Raw genomic sequence first — 20,997 nt, 5'->3', positions numbered from 1 at the left:
TTATGAGTGTACCAACACCACATGTACCATTGCAGTTCACGATAGGCCATAAACGCTGGCCTAGTGTGGTAAACCACAGCTTGATGGCTCCGCCTGTGGTTCCTCCCCTCGGGCTCAGTATAAAGGTGGCTGACCTCCGGTCCTGCCACAGTTCGGGATCAGTGGCTGGGAGGCTTCCTGTTTAGCTTATTAAAGCCTCAGTTTCGTTCACTACTCGTCTTGTGTTAATTGATGGCACATCAATTTAATAAGCTAAACTTTTAAGATGAATTCATCACTCAAGCTGATCACTTGGAGCTGGACCCACAAGCAGCCGACGCCACTGTGACATTTGAGCACTGGCTAAGCTGCTTCGAAGCTTACCTCGGATCCTCTAACGAAGACGTCACCGACCTCCAAAAGCAGCAAATACTCAACGCACGGATGAGCCCGCAAGTTTTCCTTCTTATCAGAGATGCCTCCTCATATACGGAGGCGATAATGCTACTGAAGAGACAGTGTAAAGGCAGTAAACGAGGCATATGCCAGGCACCTCATTGCCACGAGGCGACAACGCCCCGGAGAATCACAAGCCGAATTCCTGCATGCCTTGCGGGTACTCGGCCGGAACTGAGCTTGCAGGGCAGTATCGGCTGTCCAACACACGGAGCTGCTGATCAGGGATGCCTATGTAGCGGGCATTAAATCCAATTACTTCCGCCAGTGCTTGCTAGAAGGGGGCACACTTTGCCTCCCAGAGACAGTGCAGCTCTCAAACTCGCTGGAAGTGGCTTTCCAGAACATGGAGGCTGACACCGCTGACCACGTGACACCCTCGTGGACGTCGTGGGCGCCGCCATCACCCAACTCAAGTGCGGCGCAAGCCTGTGCCACACAACAGCCCGCCAACACTGGAAGACCGAAATGCTACTTTTGCGGCCAGGGTAAGCACCCCAGACAACGCTGCCCTGCACGGAACACGATTTGCAACAGGTGTGGGAGTAAGGGCCACTTCGCCAACGTCTGCCAGGCCCGACCTGTCCCTAAAGTTCCTAGGCCTAGCAGCGCTGCCTGTTGGGACCGCCCCCCTCTGCCACGCCACCCGCCATGTGCGAACCGTGGGGGCCGCCATCTTTTATTCCACCCGCCACGCGCGACCCATGGGGGCCGCCATCTTTGATACCACCTTCGATGTCACCTGCCACGTGCAACCTATGGGGGCTGCCATTTTGGAACCACTCCACCACCTCCCAGGACCCCTGCTCACCTGGTCGTACGCTGGCCACCGCTACCTCCGACCGGCCCACCCACGACCTTCCGAAGCTCGCCTCCATCACACTCGATCAGTCTCGACCTCATCATCTCACGAAATCCACGATGACCGTCCGAAACAACGGGCACAAGACGGCCTGCCTCTTCGACTCCGAGAGCATAGACAGCTTTATCCACCCAGAAACGGTAAGGCGCTGCTCCCTCCCAATTTTACCCGTGACCCAGTGCTCCCTGGCTTCTGGATCACATTCCGTAGAAATCCGGGGGTACTGTGTCACGACCCTTTCGATACAGGGCGTAGAGTACACTAACTTTAAGCTCTACGTCCTACCCCATCCCTGCACTGCCCTACTACTGGGGCTCGACTTTCAGTGCCACCTCCAGAGCCTTACCTTAAAGTTCGGTGGACCCCTGCCCCCCCCTCGCCATCTGTAGCCTCGCGACCCTTAAGGTCGCCCCACCCTCGCTCTTCGCTAACCTCACCCCGGACTGTAAGCCCATACCACTAGGAGCAGATGACACAGTGCCCGGGACAGGGCCTTTATCAGGTCAGATGTCCAGCGACTCCTACGAGAGGGGATCATTGAGGCTAGTACCAGCCCCTGCAGAGCCCAAGTGGTGGTCGTCAAGACTGGGGAGAAGCACCGGATGGTCATCGACTACAGTCAGACGATCAACTGGTACACGCAGCTCGATGCGTACCCCCTTCCCCGCATATCTGACATGGTTAATCAGATTGCAGTCTTCTCCACAGTTGACTTGACATCTGCGTACCACCAGCTCCCTATCCAACCGGAGGACCGCCAATACACTGCCTTCGAGGCAGATGGCCGCATCTACCACTTCCTCAGGGTTCCCTTCGGCGTCACCAATGAGGTCTCGCTCTTCCAGCGAGCAATGGACAGAATGGTTGACCAGTACGGGCTGCGGGCCAGGTTCCCGTACCTAGATAATGTCACCATCTGCGGCCATGACCAGCAGGACCATGACGCACACCTCTGGCATTTCCTCCACACCTCTAAGCTCCTTAACCTCACACACAATAAGGATGAATATGTTTTCTGAACAACCCGCCTCGCCATCCTTGGCTACGTTGTGGAAAACGGAGTCCTCGGGCCCGACCCCGACCGCATGCACCATGTCCTGGAACTTCCCCTCCCCCACTGCCCCAAGGCCCTGAAGAGATGCCTGGGGTTCTTCTCTTATTATGCCAGTGGATCCCCAATTACGCGGACAAGGCCCGTCCACTCATTAAATCCACCATTTTTCCCTTGATGGCTGAAGCCCACCTGGCCTTCAACCGCATCAAGATAGATATTGCCAAAGCCGCGATGCACGCTGTGGACGGGTCCATTTCGTTCCAGGTGGAGTGTTGCTCTGTTTACTTGCTATAAATATGGTGGTTAATAAGGTCGCCTTTCTTAATCCTAATTATGAGTATACTTTCAGAGTCGTCAGGTATCTCTCGATACTGCCACAAGGTTCAACCCGAATACTGATCAAAGAGCCAATACACCAGTTAGTTAGTTCAAAGTCAATACTACTTTATTTACACATAGTATGATCTATCCATGCACAATAACACTACAGGCTAAACTATATCTATCACTAACACCGACACTTAACTTCGGGTGCCCACTTAGGTCAGAGGAACAATGGCCGTTGTTCAGATCTGAGGCTGTTGGGTTCGAAGAGGTAACAGGAATACAGCTAAGGTCGTCCGTCTGATAGCGAGCGCTGATCTTGAACTTACTTGCTTCTGGTGGTGCTGGTGGAAGGGTCTCTCCGCTTGAGAGCCGAATCCAAGAGACTGAACCTTTCACAGGGGTACTTTCTTATACTTGGAGGGGTTTTGCGCGCTTTTAGGCGGGCCTTAAACTTGGTCCCAATTAATTGGGCAGCTTCTTGATCATTGTCATCGATCTAAACCAATAAAGGGGTGGTTGTCTTGATGGCTGGGTGTGTCCTAGGCCGTTGGCCTTGCTTTGTTTGTGTCTTTTGGTTGGGGAAGTGGCGCTGGACTGTCTGGAACAGTATCGACTAACTGAGCACTCGTTCTTTGTTTCTCGGAGATGGGCCATCAATATGTAAATCGACCCAGAGTTTCGTTTCTGTCTGCTGACTGCCTTCCAAATATACATTCAGGCTCTGTGCCTGCTTGTTGCTTAGAATTGCCCATATTTCCCTCTAGGCTCTGCGAGTGTCCATTGTATACTGAAAGTAGCCATCCCAGATGGCTACAGGAGAGCGATGCGTCAGACTTTGCCCCGGCCACTACCCTCAACCAGGCGGGCAGGCCCGTGGTTTTCTTCTCTCATACCCTCCATGCCTCCGGAATTCTGCACTCCTCCATCGAAAAGGAAGCCCAAGCCATTGTGGAAGCTGTACGACATTGGCGGCATTACCTGGCCGGCAGGCAATTCACTTTCCTCACTGACCAACGGTCGGTTGCCTTCATGTTTAATACACAGCGGGGCAAGATCAAGATCAAAAAGATTCTGAGGTGGAGGATCGAACTATCCACCTACAACTACGAAATGAAATGAAAATTGCTTATTGTCACGAGTAGACTTCAATGAAGTTACTGTGAAAAGTATCTATGATACCGACCTATGAAGCCCAATGAACCCCCAGATGCCCTATCCCGCAGTATATGTGCCAATGCACAAGTAGACCGACTTTGGGCCCTCCACAATTACCTCTGTCATCCAGGTGTCACCCGTTTCTTTCATTTTATTAAGGCTCGCAACCTGCCTTACTCTATCGAGGAGGTCAGGACCATGACCAGGGACTGCCAGGTCTGTGCGGAGTGCAAATTGCACTTCTATCGGCCTGACAGAGCACACCTGGTAAAGGCCTCCCACCCCTTTGAGCGCCTCAGCAACTTTAAAGGGTCCCTCCTCTCCACTGACCGTAACGTGTACTTCCTCAACGTTGTTGACGGGTAGTTACGATTCCCCTTTGCCATCCCATGACCTGACATGACTACTGCCACTGTCATCAAGGCCCTGCACAGTCTCTTCACCTTATTCGGTTTCCCCACCTACATCCATAGCGATCGGGGTTCCTCCTTCATGAGCGACAAGTTGCGCCAGTTCCTGCTTAGCAAGGGCATCGCCTCAAGCAGGACGACCAGCTACAACCCCCGGGGTAACGGACAGGTGGAGAGGGAGAACGCGACGGTCTGGAAGGCCGTCCTTCTGGCCCTACGGTCTAAAGTCTCCCAGTCTTCCGCTGGCAGGTCCTTCCCAATGCGCTCCACTCCATCCGGTCGCTCTTGTGCATTGCCACCAACGAGACCCCTCACGAACGTATGTTTGCCTTCCCTAGTAAGTCCACCTCAGGGGTCTCGCTCCCGTCCTGGCTGACAGTCACAGGGCCTGTCCTCCTCTGGAAACATGCGAGGGGGTCATAAATCGGATCCCTTCATCGAGAAGGTCCTGCTCCTCCATGCCAACCCACAATATGCCTATGTGGCACATCATGACAGGTGGCAGGACACAGTCTCCCTCCGGGATTTGGCATCTGCAGGTTCCCCAGCGACCATCACCACCACCCCAACCCTACACCGTCTCCCTCCACCACTACCCGGCTACTTCAAGATTTGACACCCGCAGGCCCACCGGCGACCATCCCAACCATCCCTGCCCCTACACCGCCCCCCCCCCCCACCCCTCCACTGACTCAACTACTGGCCGAAGTAGAAGCCAACACGCTCCCGGATGCGCAGGTCTCGATACCAATGCACACACCACAGCCGGGACTGAGGTGATCACGGCGGAAGGTCAAAGCCCCTGACAGACTTGACCTTTAAGTTCACTTCACCCCCGCTGGACTCTTTTTAAACAGGGATGAATGTGGTAAACCACTGCCTGATGGCTCCGCCTGTGGCTCCTCCCCTCGGGCTCGCTATAAAGGTGGCTGACCTCCGACCCTTCCCCAGTTCGGGATCAGTGGCCAGGAGGCTTCCTGTTTAGCTTATTAAAGCCTCAGTTTCGTTCACTACTCGTCTTGTGTTAATTGATGGCACATCACCTCGCCAATAACCCCCACATGGCATGAATAATAATTTTTACTAATCTGAACACAAAGTTGAATACATTTTGTGGGAAGGGTAGTTGCAAAATTGGGCAATAAATTGGAAAGTACAGAATAGTTATGAAAAAGACTCAGATATACTCAGGAAGTGGGGAATATATACCAGGATACTTCATTTCATTTCAGGAACTTGAGCACTCTTTTTAGAAATTAAAATGTTCATATATAATCGAAGCTAAATTAACTTCCACAGGAAATAATATTCCTTGTTCTAATTGTGTCGAATGAGACAATACCATTTTTGTCATGCACTGACACCTTCACCTCGTCCTGAACCCTGGGGGAGTACTTCCGGCTCCACACCGGAAGCTACTCTGGTCCTGTCAAGATGGCGGCTCCCTCGAAGAAGGAAAAGAAAACTGTCAACCAGGAAGAGTTGCGGCGGTTGATGAGGGAGAAGCAGCGAGCGGCAGCGGGAAACAAGAGGATTGACTCACCACTCGCTAAATATCCTTTTTTAGTTCGGCTCCCTTCCCTCCGGAGCTAATAAACAAACAGCAGCAGAGGACAGGCCAGGAAATGTGCGATTCTTTAACACCCAGAATCAGCCACTCTTAACAGATTTGAGCTGCAGATCACATTTCCTGACTTGAGACCTCAAGAGGACAGGGATCTTTAATTAAGCCGAGTGACACTGGCCACAGTTTCCCATAAATAGCTCGCATTTATATAGCGTCTTATCGCACTGGCACCGGTGTGACACTTCCAAGTACTTGCAACTCCGGGATTGTCAGAATAAGTTGAAGGGAGACTCAAGTGATCCAACTGGGTTGATGAGAAGAGAGGGACATTGAAAAGATCGGCAGGGAAAAAGAAAGGATTCCCAGACATAAGCAGTTACTTTGTAAGACGTTCAGCTCCTGCTAAAATTGTGAGACGTTTTAAACCGTAAAGAATTAACATTAATTTATGTTACCCATTATGTTTGAAGAATTACTGACAAATTATTTATAAGGACAAGGCATCTGCTCTAGTTCAAAAGTATTCACTTCAAAAAACATTTGAGACCTTTTAGACATTATAGCACAGTTATTCATTCATAAAGTACTATATATATAGGCTGCATTTTGTGTGTTAAAACCTGGATGCACTTGATTGTCAGGCTTTGTTTCAGTCACATATTTGTGTCATGCTTATTGAAATCCTTGTGTAAGATTTTCAATTTATAATCGAACATTTATACTTAGAAAATCTTACCCGATCATCGAGCAGTTTTTTATGCATTTGTCTGATTAATTGGCAATATTAGTTTCTAAAACCTTGGCTTCAATGTGGTCTTCCATTTATTCTTCCTGTGAACATAAGAACTAGAAGCAGGAGTAGGCCATCTGGCCCCTCGAGCCTGCTCCGCCATTCAATTAGATCATGGCTGATCTTTTGTGGACTCAGCTCCACTTTCCGGCCCGAACACCATAACCCTTAATCCCTTTATTCTTCAAAAAACTATCTATCTTTACCTTAAAAACATGTAATGAAGGAGCCTCAACTGCTTCACTGGGCAAGGAATTCCATAGATTCACAACCCTTTGGGTGAAGAAGTTCCTCCTAAACTCAGTCCTAAATCTACTTCCCCTTATTTTGAGGCTATGCCCCCTAGTTCTGCTGTCACCCGCCAGTGGAAACAACCTGCCCGCATCTATCCTATCTATTCCCTTCATAATTTTAAATGTTTCTATAAGATCCCCCCTCATCCTTCTAAATTCCAACGAGTACAGTCCCAGTCTACTCAACCTCTCCTCATAATCCAACCCCTTCAGCTCTGGGATTAACCTAGTGAATCTCCTCTGCACACCCTCCAGAGCCAGTACGTCCTTTCTCAGGTAAGGAGACCAAAACTGAACACAATACTCCAGGTGTGGCCGCACTAACACCTTATACAATTGCAACATAACCTCCCTAGTCTTAAACTCCATCCCTCTAGCAATGAAGGACAACATTCCATTTGCCTTCTTAATCACCTGTTGCACTTGTAAACCAACCTTCTGTGATTCATGCACTAGCACACCCAAGTCTCTCTGAACAGCGGCATGCTTTAATATTTTATCGTTGAAATAATAATCCTGTTTGCTGTTATTCCTACCAAAATGGATAACCTCACATTTGTCAACATTGTATTCCATCTGCCAGACCCTAGCCCATTCACTTAACCTATCCAAATCCCTCTACAGACTTCCAGTATCCTCTGCACTTTTCGCTTTACCACTCACCTTGGTGTCATCTGCAAACTTGCGCACATTGCCCTTGGTCCCCAACTCCAAATCATCTATGTAAATTGTGAACAATTGTGGGCCCAACACGGATCCCTGAGGGACACCACTAGCTACTGATTGCCAACCAGAGAAACACCCATTTATCCCAACTCTTTGCTTTCTATTAATTAACCAATCCTCTATCCATGCTACTACTTTACCCTTAATGCCATGCATATTTATCTTATGCAGCAACCTTTTGTGTGGCATCTTGTCAAAGGCTTTCTGGAAATCCAGATATACCACATCCATCGGCTCCCCGTTATCTACTGCACTGGTAATGTCCTCAAAAAATTCCACTAAATTAGTTAGGCATGACCTGCCCTTTACGAACCCATGCTGCGTCTGCCCAATGGGACAATTTCTATCCAGATGCCTCGCAATTTCTTCCTTGATGATAGATTCCAGCATCTTCCCTACTACCGAAGTTAAGCTCACTGGCCTATAATTTCCTGCTTTCTGCCTACTTCCTTTTTTAAACAGTGGCGTCACGTTTGCTAATTTCCAATCCACCGGGACCACCCCAGAGTCTAGTGAATTTCAGTAAATTATCACTAGTGCATCTGCAATTTCCCTAGCCATCTCTTTTAGCACTCTGGGATGCATTCCATCAGGGCCAGGAGACTTGTCTACCTTTAGCCCCATTAGCTTGCCCATCACTCCCTCCTTAGTGATAACAATCCTCTCAAGGTCCTCACCTGTCATAGCCTCATTTTTATCAGTCGCTGGCATGTTATTTGTGTCTTCCACTGTGAAGACCAACCCAAAAAACCTGTTCAGTTCCTCAGCCATTTCCTCATTTCCCATTATTAAAACTCCCTTCTCATCCTCTAAAGGACCAATATTTACCTTAGCCACTCTTTTTTGTCTTATATATTTGTAAAAACTTTTACTGTCTGTTTTTATATTCTGAGCAAGTTTACTCTCATACTCTATCTTACTCTTCTTTATAGCTTTTTAAGTAGCTTTCTGTTGCCCCCTAAAGATTTCCCAGTCCTCTAATCTCCCAGCAATCTTTGCCACTTTATATGCTTTTTCCTTCAATTTGATACTCTCCCTTATTTCCTTAGATATCCACGGTCGATTTTCCCTCTTTCTTCCGTCCTTCCTTTTTGTTGGTATAAACCTTTGCTGAGCACTGTGAAAAATCGCTTGAAAGGTTCTCCACTGTTCTAGACGGTGTTTATCTTCTTGAGTGACATTGACATTGAAGCTGCACTCATCCAGACAAATAGCGTGTATGTGTACCTTGTAGATGGTGCACAGGCTTTGGGGAGTCAGCAGTGAGTCACTTGCTATATAATGCCTAGTATATAACCTGTTCTCATAGCTACATTATTCATTTGACTAATCCTGGTACATTTTGATCAATAGTGATGCCCAGGATGTTAATTGTGGGAGATTCATGCATTTTATTCTTGTTTAATGTCAAGGGAAGGTGCATAAATCATCTTTTATTTGAGATGGTCATTGCCTGGCATTTGAGTGTGCCATTCCTCAACCCAAGCATCGATGTTGTCAGGTCTTGCTGTATGCAGACATGTGCTACTTCAATACCTGAGGAGTGAGGAATAGATCTGAGATGATTGGGCTGTGCACTGTCCTGTCCTGCAACATTCTCCTAGAGCTAAGATGATTTGACTTCAACAAACAGAACCATCTACCTTTGCGCTGGTTATGACTCCAATCAATGGAAAGTATTCCTTCTACACTGAACGGATCATCATTTGGGAGTTCATTTCCATCTTGGATCTCATGTGTCACTCTCCATCTCCTCTGTTGATCGAACGCTCGAAGAAAATTCTTCAATCAATATTCCAAGTCTCCCCATGATGTTCCCATCATTTATTCTTGTGATCTCAATTACAAACTATGATATCTAACACTACTTGGTGCCACCTACATCTTTGTATAACTACTTCTAACCCCACTTATTTGTGTTTACAATCCAAGTTGCCTACAATTGCACCTTGAAACCTTCACCCAATAGCCATGATCTTCCTTCACCAGGATGCTTCTGCAGCTGCAGAAACACTCCCTGAGCTTTTTGTTGACCAAAACAAAAATGTCCTTCCCTAAAGGACATTATTGAACTGGACCGTTTTTTACAATTGATAGTTTCATGGTTACCGTTACTGAGACTACCTTTATATTTATCCAGATTTATTGAAATTAAACTCCACTAGCTGCAGTGAGATTCAAACCCATGATCCCAGGGAACTAGTCTGGGCCTCTGGATTACTAGTTTGGTGATATTGATCACTATGCCATCTCTATCCTCTGGCTGTCAAAGTTGTCTGTAGATCATGATATCTCTATATAAATCTGTCTTTCAGCAGTTTATTTTAGAGCAATGAGTTTACATCAATAACACCAATCATAGAAATAACATTAGATTGAGAAAGAGGAAAAAAAAGACAAAGGAAAAGTAAGAATAAAATTTAAACTTCTACATTTTAAAAATACTGTATCCTAAAATAATTAACAGCCTGAAGCTGCGTCACACTTTTTTGGGGCAGCAAGATTGATTAGGGGTCATTAGCAATGATCTTGATGAATAGATTCACTTTCTGTGCACGTTTAGTGGGTAATTGAATTTTGCTCTATTTCTACATGAAACAAATGGGGAGGTAAGGGGTGAGGTACAATTTTTGAAAAGCTAGCAGTGAAGCAGTGCAAATGATCCAACAACTTACCATAACTTGCTATTCAGGAGATATCTCTTCCTCACTACAAGTTATTTGCCAATTTCTGCTTTAATAATGGAAAAAATCTTGCCCACTATCTTTTAGCAAAATGAATTATCGCCTAATTTCAAAACAAACTGCGTGTCACAGTTTTACTAGATAAAATGCATTCCCATTTGCACTTTCCAACTGTTATGGGTTAATTTTGTAATTTTATAATAGCTTTCCTTGTGATACAAATTGGTTTGTATCCAATTTGTAGATGATGGCCCCATGGTAATGTCACTGAACTGGTAACCTAGAGGTAAAAACAGAAAATTCTGGGTGAAAAAACTCAGCACTATTCCAAAGAAGAGTCACATTGGACTCAAAACGTTAACTCTGTTTCACACTCCACAGATGTTGCCAGACATGCCGATTTTTTTTTCTGTTTTTATTTCAGATTTTCAGAATGCATGGTATTTTGTTTTTATTATACTAGTGCAGAAGCCCAGGCTAATATTCTGGGGTTTTTGGTTTCAAATATCACTATAGCAGCTGGTGAAATTTGAATTCAATTAATAAATATGGGATATGGAACTAGTCTCAATGATGGTTACCATACAACTATCATTAACTGTTGCAAAAAAAACCATCAGGTCATTCATTCTATGATTAACCTAGGACAAAAGTTCGGCGCAACATCGTGGGCCGAAGGGCCTGTTCTGTGCTGTATTTCTCTATCTCTATCTCTATCTATCTCGTGTTCTTTAGGGAGAGAAATCTGCCATCTTTAGCTGGTCTGGCCTGCATGCAAGTCCAGACCCGCAGAAATGTGGTTGACACTTAACTGCCTCTTGAAATGGTGCAGCAAGCCACTCAGTTGAAGGACAATTAAGGTTGGGAAACAAATGCTGGTCTTGCCATCAATGCCCACTTCCCAGGAAAGAATGGAAATCAATGGTTGTTGAGCTTTATTTTGTGAATGTAACTTTGTTAAGGAAAATGTAATGCACAAATTTGTTATAATTTTGAAATGTTACCTCAGAAAGTTACTAGACAGTGGAATTTGTATTTTAGTAGTGAAATGTCTAAGTTGTCTGCATACCTCACCAGCTAGCATTTGTTACTTAAACAAGGGTTGTGAATCAAATTTGTACGTTTCCTTTCCTTAATCTCTCAAATCTGTGGCATATTTTCACTTTCACTTATAGTTTAAATGGCTTTCTAATACATTTTCTCTGTGAAATTCATATGCCTCTATAAACATTTCTTCAGTTTTCCAGCTTGTTTTACCTTAATCCCATTGAACATACAACAGCTTAGGTCACCTCAGCTGTGTGCTTTGCAGTGCTCCAATAAAAAATGAACTATTATGGCAGACGCACGTATTAGGGAAACAACATAAAGAGGTAAGAATATAGTTACTTCGTCTCAATTGCAAAAATCTTATTCTATAAACGTGGCATATTTTTACATTGTAATTTTATTTTTGTTTGGCACAATGACTAGTTTTCATATCACAGCCTCTTGTTTAGGATTTCTGGCTGTTATGATAAGACTTAAGCTGAGAGAAACAAGGTTAGATTATGCCTTGTGGAGGGCAGGGCAGGCGTAAATGAAAGGGTCGAGAAATAACTTTCCACATGCTTACACTTTGTACTTGCGATCATTGATCAATTACAGCCACATGCTGCTGTCCTGAATATCTCTTGGTTGAAGGTGAAAACCCTGGACAGACTTGACATCTGTATGCCAAGAAAAATTGGGTCATTCCCATGATCACCATTATCAGGTTGCAATGTATGTGATGCTCATTGCAAATTTGTCACACTTGTAATACCATTCTATTTAAATTTTAACAAGCTTTTGTTTTAATGAGAATAAATTCATGTGTTGTCAATAGTCCACCTTTTCAAAGTCATTTCTCAACTGGGAGCAAATATTCTAATTTGTTGCTAGTTGATAGGCTTCAATGCAAACTAGATCTGACTACAGAAAGGAACTCCAGCTTCCTTTTACTGATTCCAAAGTAATATTCTGGCAAATGAATAATGACATTTACTTGAAAGGAAAAGATATGATAAAAGCTTTAAATTCATCTGCACTTGAAGAAGCTTTCATCAGAGTTACTGCAGGAACCAGTTGCAATGAAGCTAAAATGAAAGAAATTGATGCGGATTTGTGTTTTTTTTAAATATGTTCATTCTAGGATGTGGGTGTTACTGGCAAGGCTAGCATGTATTTCCCATCTCTAATTATCCTTAAGAAGGTAAAGGTGAGCTGCCTTATGAAACAATATAGTGTGTGTGGTGTCTGTTAAATGGAGTGTTCCAAGATTATGTGACAACTGGACGGTTTGGATTTGTCATGCTTTTAATGACAGGACATAACCTGCATTCCAGAGTTATGCAGTACTACAATGGCTTAGCTAAGGCTCACTAGTTCTTCAGGTCTTCAGTTCCATAGCTAAAATATCGTTTGGGCTGTAGTATTTTCTTTATCTCGCACTTAACTATTGTTTTATATCACTTGAATATGGGGTGATGGTGGCCGAGTGGCAATGTTGTTAGGCTTGTAATCCAGGGACCCGGGCTAATGTTCTTTCTTCAAGAGTTCAAATGAAACCATTGTCTATTGGTGTTTAAAACCCATTTGGTTCACTAATGTCGTTTTGGGAAGGAAACCTGCCACCTTACCTGATCTGGCCTACATGTGACGACAGACCAACAGCAATGTGGTTACCCTCTGAAATGGTACAGCAAGCCACTCAGTTCAAGTGCAGGTAGGGATGGGCAGCAAATGCTGGCCCAGCCAGCAATACCCACATCCCATGAAAGCATAACAAAATTGAATTGGCTGAAAACTGGCACTTGGGATGATTGTTAGAAGCACTTCAACCTTGCCATTGTACTTACCTGCTGGGTTACAACATTGTTGAGGATTATGGAAGTTTAATTTTTAATTGGACATCACCATTCACAATGAATGTGCAGGACTGCAGAGCTTTGACATAGAATCCCTACAGTGCAGAAGGAGGCCATTTGGCCCATGATGTCTGCATCGACCCTTGGAAAGAGCAGCCTACCGAGGCCCACGCTTCCACCCCATCCCCAGCAACCCCACCTAACCTGCACATTTTTGAACTGTGGGAGGAAACCAGAGCACCCGGAGGAAACTCACGCAAACATTAGGAGAAAGTACAAACTCTACACAGTCACCTGAGGCTAGAATTGAACCTGGGTCCCTGGCGCTGTGAGACAGCAGTGCTAACCACCATGCCAACATGAAAATGTTATTTTACGGCATTGCTAGCTCTGTCAATAGTATACTGGTTCTGTTTAGCATGAGTGTGCTCCTGTACTGTATCTTTAAAAGTTTGACAGTTCATTTCTCCATACACGAGGTACCATTCCTGCAGGTATCAAATATCTGAATCTAGCAGAATTGCTGCCCTATTCCTTTCCATTAAAATTACATTCTTAAAGGTACTACTTTTTAGGTTAAGTGTATGAATTTATTTGGTTCCCTACAGAACCTTGAGAAGCAAAAAGCTACAAAGCAAACAACAGGGCCATCAACAGTTCCTGTCGGGAAAAGGAAAGTTACAGATGCAGAATCCCAAGCAACGAAGAAAGTCAAAGGTAATGACCAATTTGATATTCTAAGAATACTATGTCATGCCTGGGAGAATATTTACCTTTTGTGAAATGCTGTCCACTTGGTAAAAGAAAACTTTGCTATTGGGCTAATAGTAATTTCTTTTCTCTTTGTGGCTTTTAATTGAACCGGGCAGCCTTTAGTGCACATTTTCTAGGCCGAGCAGTTACCTCCTTCACTGTTACATAGTGCTGCAATGAGTGGAGCTACTGAAGAATATATATATCCACAACAATAAGCAAAAATGTTAAACCAAAACCCCATCTTGTCTGTCTTCTCAGGTGAGTATAAACAATCCCTTAGTAATATTTACATTTTTTGAAAAATGCAAATGAGTCCAAATAGAAGAGCTCTAATATTTATCCCTCAACTGTACAGCTGAAAAACAGATTATGTGATTATATAATTTGTGAAATGATACTAACCAGTTGTGCAAATATTTATTTATAAATAAATTTAGAGTACCCAATTATTTTTTCTATTAAGGGGCAATTTAGCGTGGCCAATCCACCTACTCTGCACATTTTTGGGTTGTGGGGGCGAAACCCACGCAGACACGGGGAGAATGTGCAAACTCCACATGGACAGTGACCCAGAGCCGGGATCGAACCTGGGACCTCAGCGCCGTGAGGCGGTTGTGCTAACCACTAGGCCACCGTGCTGCCCGGTGCAAATATTTATAATGGGATTTTCTGAACAAATATTTTCCCTTATCATTTATTAGGGAAGGAAGCAAAACTTTCAAAATATTTACTTTATAAAAATATTAAAATGATGTGCCATTTTTTCTCTGAAATTTCAATTGTTCAACATTAGGTTTTCAAACAATATTTAAAACATGCATATTTGCATGATTAAATTTGTTCACAGTTATCTTTTGTGATTTTTAATTTCCTCATTAAATTTCTTAATTAAAGCTGGAGTCTCAGCTTTGCTGTAGTATTTTACCCTGAGCTATGACAGTAAGCAGATTCTTTAGTCTGAATATGTGCACAGTTTTCTTGCTCAGTTGCTGTGTGGGGACTGGTTGGTTTTCCAAATTGTTTGAAAAACGACAATCAAATCATTGTTTAAAAGAAGAATTTTTGAAAGGTTTGTGTACGGTAAACTTGAGAAAGCATGTGAAGCTGAAAGACTAGAAATAAATTAGGATAAGGAAAGTGGCACTTTAAGTTTATTGAAAGATACAAATGAGCACCAATGGAAGAGCTTGAATTATCGCAGGAATTTTTTATAGCTATTAACTAACAGCTTTGAAGAAGAGAGAGAAATACATGGATACAAATGAGACCAGGAACCAATCACAAACCACTCCATTCAATTGTTGTGGAGATTTTGTAGAAAGTTATAAACTAATACCTCTGAAGTCCAAAATCTTCACCTGATACTGGCAAAATCAAGGGCTTTCGGCTTATGCTATCAAAGCTTAAAGCTACCCCAGCCTTGAAGCTGAGGACTGTCATCAGTGCAGCTAAATGCTCATACTAGCACCCAGTATTGCTAACTTCAGATATTGGGTGGCATGATAGCACAGTGGTTAGCACTGTTGCTTCGCAGCACCAGGGTCCCAGGTTCGATTCCCGTTTGGGTCACTGTATGTGCAGAGTCTGAACGTTCTCCCCGTGTCTGCGTGGGTTTCTTCCGGGTACACGGGTTTCCTCCCACAAGTCACGACAGACGTGCTTGTTAGGTGAATCGGACATTCTGAATTCTCCCTCTGTGTACCCGAACAGGCATGTAGCGTGGCGACCAGGGGCTTTTCACAGTAACTTCATTGCAGTGTAAATGTAAGCCTACATGTGACACCTGTAAAGATTATTATTATTATATCTAACTCCATGAGTGGGATTTTCCAGCCACGCTACCCCGAAACCAGAAATTCCCACCCGATGTAAACGGACTTTTAAGTGGTCCATCAAATGGTCCATCCCACTCGTGATAATTTGCCTGGTGGGCGGGACAGGAAAATCTACCCCCAACTGTTACATCATATGTACCATCCTGTTGTAAATTTGCAGCTTTGATAATGGTAAGGGATAAAGAGTTTCTTATAATCTATATATACCTCATAAGGATCATTCAATCATGGCTTTTAAAGACTAATTTACAGTGCAACAGATATCAAACCTAAAAGCACTAGTTGGAAATCTCAGGGTTTCAACAACTTTTGAGGAAGAGATTTCCAAAGACTCCCCTGTTGAGACAAAAAAACTTCCCATCTCTGTCCTAAATGGGAGGCCCCTTATTTTTAAACAGTGACGCTTATTTTTATATTCTCCCACATGAGGAAACTCCCTCTCCTTTGATCCTATCAAGACCCCTCCCCCCAGGATCTTGTATGTTTCAATCAAGTCGCCTCTCACTCTCCAGTGAATACAAGCCTTGCCTGTCCAACATTTGCTTATAATCCAACCTGTCCAATCCAAGTATTAGTTTATTAAACATTCTCTAAACTTTTTCCATTGCATTTACATCATTCCTAAATGAGATCAATACTGTACACTCTAGATGTGGTTGTCCCAATACTCTGTACAACTGAAGCATAACCTCCTTTTGTATTCAATTTCCCTCATAAATGAGACAATTCTATTAGCTTTTCTAATTACTTGCTGTACCTGCATGCCAGCGTTTTGTGATTCATGCACTAGGATCACTAGATTATCTGCATCTCTGAGCTCTGCAATCCCTCACCATTTAAATAATATGATTATTTTAAATTTTTCCTGCCAAAATTACCAATTTTGCAGTTCCCCGCTTTGTACTCCATTTTCCAGGTCTTTGCACATAAACTATCTATATCCCTTTGTAGCCTCCTTGTGTCCTCTTCACATTTTACTTTCCTACTTATCTTTATTTCACCAGCAAATTTAGCAACTATTCCTTTGGTCCCTTTATCCAAGTATCAAATTGTAAATAGTTAATTCATCACATTTTGCCAACTGAGAAAAGACCCAGTATGCCTACTCTCTGTTTCCTGTTAATAGTAATAATATTTTTATTGTCGCAAGTAGGCTTACATTAGCTTGCCAATCTTCTGTTCATGTCAGTATGTTACCCCCTGCATGAGCTTTTTTTCCCCAATAACCGTTGATATGGCACTTTATTAAATGCCTTGTGGAATTCTAAACATAATGCATCCACCTTTATTCAAACCATATGTTACTTTTCAAAGAACTCCAATGAATTGGTTAAACATGATTTCCCTTTCAGAAACCATGTTGACTCTGCCTGATTACCCTGAATGAAATAATGAATTGCATTTAAACAGCCTTTTTCATTAACACCTGATGTCTCAAAACACTCTACAGCCAGGGAAGGACTTTTTTGAAGTTCAGTCAGTGTTGTAATGTGGGAAATGTGGCAGTTCATTTTCACTCAGCAAATTCACACAAACTGTAATGTGATCATCTGGATTTTAGGGGCGGATGTTTGAGGGTAAATCAACATCTGACATGTGGGAGGCTTTCAAATGTCAGTTGAAAGGAATTCAGGATCGGCATGCTCTTGTGAGGAAAAAGGAAAAATATGGCAAATTTCAGGAACCTTAGACCAGAAGACATAGGATCAGAATTAGGCCACTTGGCCCATTGAGTCTGGTCCGCCATTGAATCATGGCTGATATTTTCTCATCCACATTCTCCTGCTTTCTCCCCATAAACCCTGATCCCCTGATTAATCAAGAAACTATCTATCTCTGTCTTAAAGACACTCAGTGAATTGGCCTCCACAGCCTTCTGCGGCAGAGAGTTCCACAGATTCACCATCCTCTGGCTGAAGAAATTCCTCCCATTCTCTGTTTTAAAGGATCGTCCCTTTAGTCTGAGATGGGTCCTCTGGTCCTAGTTTATCCTACAAGTGGAAACATCCTCTCAAGGTCCACTCTATCGAGGCCTCGCAGTATCTTGTAAGTTTCAATAAGATCCCCCTTTATCCTTCTGACCTCCAATGAGTACAGACCCAGAGTCCTCAAATGTTCCTCATACAACAGGTTCTTCAATCCAGGGATCATTCTTGTGAACCTCCTCTGGACCCTTTCCAAGGCCAGTACATCCTTCCTTAGATACGGGGCCCAAAACTGCTCACAATACTCCAAATGGGGTCTGACCAAAGCCTTATACAGCCTCAGAAGTACATCTCTGGTCTTGTATTCTAGCCCTCTTGACATGAATGCTAACATTGCATTTGCCTTCTTAACTGTCGACTGAACCTGCACGTTAACCTTAAGAGAATCTTGAACAAGGACTCCCAAGTGCCTTTGTGCTTCTGCTTTCCGAAGCATTTCCCCATTTAGAAAATAGTCTATGCCTAAATTCCTCCTTCCAAAGTGCATAACCTCACACTTTTCCACATTGTATTTCATTTGCCACTTCATTGCCCACTTTCCTAGCTTGTCCAAGTCCTTCTGCAGCCCCCTTGCTTCCTCAATACTACCTGCCCCTCTACACAACTTTGTATCATCTGCAAACGTAGCAACAGTGCCTTCAGTACCTTCTTCCAGATCATTAACGTATATTGTAAAAAGTTGTGGTCCCAGCACAGACCCCTGAGGCACACCACTAGTCACAGGCTGCCATCCTGAAATAGACCCCTTTATCCCCACTCTCTGCCTTCTGCCAGTCAGCCAATCCTCAATCCATGCCAGGATCTTACCCTGAACACCATAAGCTCTAAACTTATTTAACAGTCTGCTATGTGGCACCTTGTCAAAAGCCTTCTAGAAATCTAAATAAATCATGTCCACTGGTTCTCCTTTGTCTAACTTGCTTGTTACCTCCTCAAAGAACTCTAACAGATTTGTCAGACACAACCTCCCTTTGACAAAGTCGTGCTGACTCAGTCCTATTTTACTATGCACTTCCAAGAGGTTCGCCATCTCATCTTTAATAACAGACTCTAAAATCTTACCAATGACCGAAGTCAGGCTAACCGGCCTATAATTTCCCATCTTCTGCCTGCCTCCCTTCTTAAACAGTGGTGTTACATTAGCGACTTTCCAGTCCTCAGGACCTTTCCTCCCTCCAGTGATTCCTGAAAGATCATCACTAATGCCTCCACAATTTCCTCAGCTATCTATTTTAGGACCCTGGGGTGCAGTCCATCCGGTCTAGGTGATTTATCCACCTTCAGACCTTTCAGTTTCCTCAGAGCCTTCTCCTTAGTAATGGTCACTTCACTGACCTCTGCCCCCTGGTTCTTCTGGAGCTCTGGCATCCCACTGGTATCTTCCACCGTGAAGACTGATGCAAAGTAACTATTCAGTTCGTCTGCCATTTCTTTGTTTCCTATTATTACTTCTCCAGCCACATTTTCTAGTGGTCCAATGTCTGTTTTTGCCTCTCTTACGTTTTATATATTGCAAAACTCTCTTCCTATCTTCCTTTATATTACTAGTTAGCTTGCACTCATACTACTTCTTCTCCCCCTTTTTGCTTTTTTAGTTGCCCCTGCTCGCTTTTAAAGGCTTCCCAATCCTCTGGTTTCCCACTAATCCTCGCCACTTTGTATGCTTTTCCTTTAGCCTTTATACTGTCCTTGATATCCCTCATCAGCCATGGATGCCTTGTCCTCCCCTTAGCATGTTTCCTTCTCCTTGGGATGAATTTCTGTTGTGCCTCCCTAATACCCCCAAAAACTCCTGCCATTGCTGTTTCACTGTCTTCCCTGCTAGGCTCCTTTTCCAGTCAACTCTGGCCAGCTCCTCCCTCATGTCTTTGTAGTTACCCTTATTAATTGTAATACCGTTACATCTGATTGCAGCTTCTCCCTCTCAAACTGCAGGGTAAATTCTACCTTATTGTGGTCACTGATCCCTAAGGGTTCCTTCACCTTAAGGTCCCTAATCAAGTCTGCCTCATTACACATCACCAAATCAAAAATTGCCTGTTCCCTAGTAGGCTCTGTCACAAGCTGCTCCAAAAAAAAATCTCTTAGATATTGCACAAATTGTTGGGATCCACTACCAACCTGATTTTCCCAGTCCACCTGCATATTGAAGTCCTCCATGATTATTGTAATATTGCCTTTTTTACATGCCTTTTCTATCTCCCGATTTATTTTCTGCCCCACATCCTGACTACTGTTCGGGGGCCTGTACATAACTCCCATCAGTGTCTTTTTACCTTTGCGATTCCTCAGCTCTACCCACAGCGATTCTATGCCTTCTGATCCTATATCGCTCCTTGCTATTGATTTAACTTCATTCTTTATTAACACTGCAACCCCACCCCCTTTGCCCATCTGCCTGTCCTTTCGATAGGACATATATCCTTGGATATTTAGATCCCAGCTCTGATCTTGCAGCCACGTCTCTGTGATGCCCACAACATTGTACCGGCCAATTTCAATGTGCGCAACAAGCTCATTTACCTTGTTCCGTATACTGCGCGCATTTAGGTACAACACCCTCAATCCTGCATTGGCCACCTCCCTTTACACACTCTCCTCAGTCACTGTACCCTGTACTATGGCCATTTTTGACTATGGCTTCTCTGCATTAAACTTTTCCCCTTACTGCTTTTTGTTTCTGGCCCCGTTTTACTTCCCTCCGACTTCCTGCATCGATTCCTTGGATAATCATAGATATTGTAGGTCTCGTCAAAAAGAAAAAGGAGACAGTTGCGAGGGTCTAGAAGGCTGGGAACAGACGAAGCCTGTGTGGAATATGAGGAAAATAGGAAGGAATTTAAGCAAGGAGTCAGGAGGGCTAAAAGGGGTCACGAAAAGTCATTGGCAAATAGGGTTAAGGAAAATCCCAAGGCGTTTTACACGCACATAAAAAGCAAGAAGGTAGCCAGGGTAAGGGCTGGCCCACTGAAGGACAGGGGAGGGAATCTATATGTGGAGCCAGAAGGAAATGGGCGAGGTACTAAATGAATACTTTGCATTAGTATTCACCAAAGAGAAGGAATTGGTGGATGTTGAGTGTGGAGGAGGGTGTGTAGGTAGCCTGGGTCACATTGCGATCCGAAAAGATGAGGTGTTGGAGGTCTTGAAAAATATTAAAGTGGATAAGTTCCCAGGGCCTGATGGTATCTACCCCAGAATACTGAAGGAGGCAAGAGAGGAAATTACTG

The 20,997-nt window shown here is 44.0% G+C and overlaps 1 protein-coding gene across 1 annotated transcript in view; it reads left to right on the top strand.

Moving 5' to 3' along the window:
• The first annotated feature begins 5,652 nt into the window (after window positions 1-5,652).
• znf830 (zinc finger protein 830) overlaps window positions 5,653-20,997 on the top strand; it is an 81,374-nt gene continuing 66,029 nt past the window's right edge. The window contains exons 1-3 of the mRNA XM_038797714.1: window positions 5,653-5,796; window positions 11,577-11,676; window positions 13,800-13,908. Of these exons, the coding sequence (XP_038653642.1) occupies window positions 5,678-5,796; window positions 11,577-11,676; window positions 13,800-13,908 (328 nt within the window). The 5' untranslated portion in view covers window positions 5,653-5,677. The remainder of the gene's footprint in view (window positions 5,797-11,576; window positions 11,677-13,799; window positions 13,909-20,997) is intronic.

The sequence above is a fragment of the Scyliorhinus canicula genome, chromosome 5, assembly GCF_902713615.1.
Source record: "Scyliorhinus canicula chromosome 5, sScyCan1.1, whole genome shotgun sequence".
Lineage (NCBI taxonomy): Eukaryota > Metazoa > Chordata > Chondrichthyes > Carcharhiniformes > Scyliorhinidae > Scyliorhinus > Scyliorhinus canicula.
This window is presented reverse-complemented; position numbering and strand designations above follow the sequence as displayed.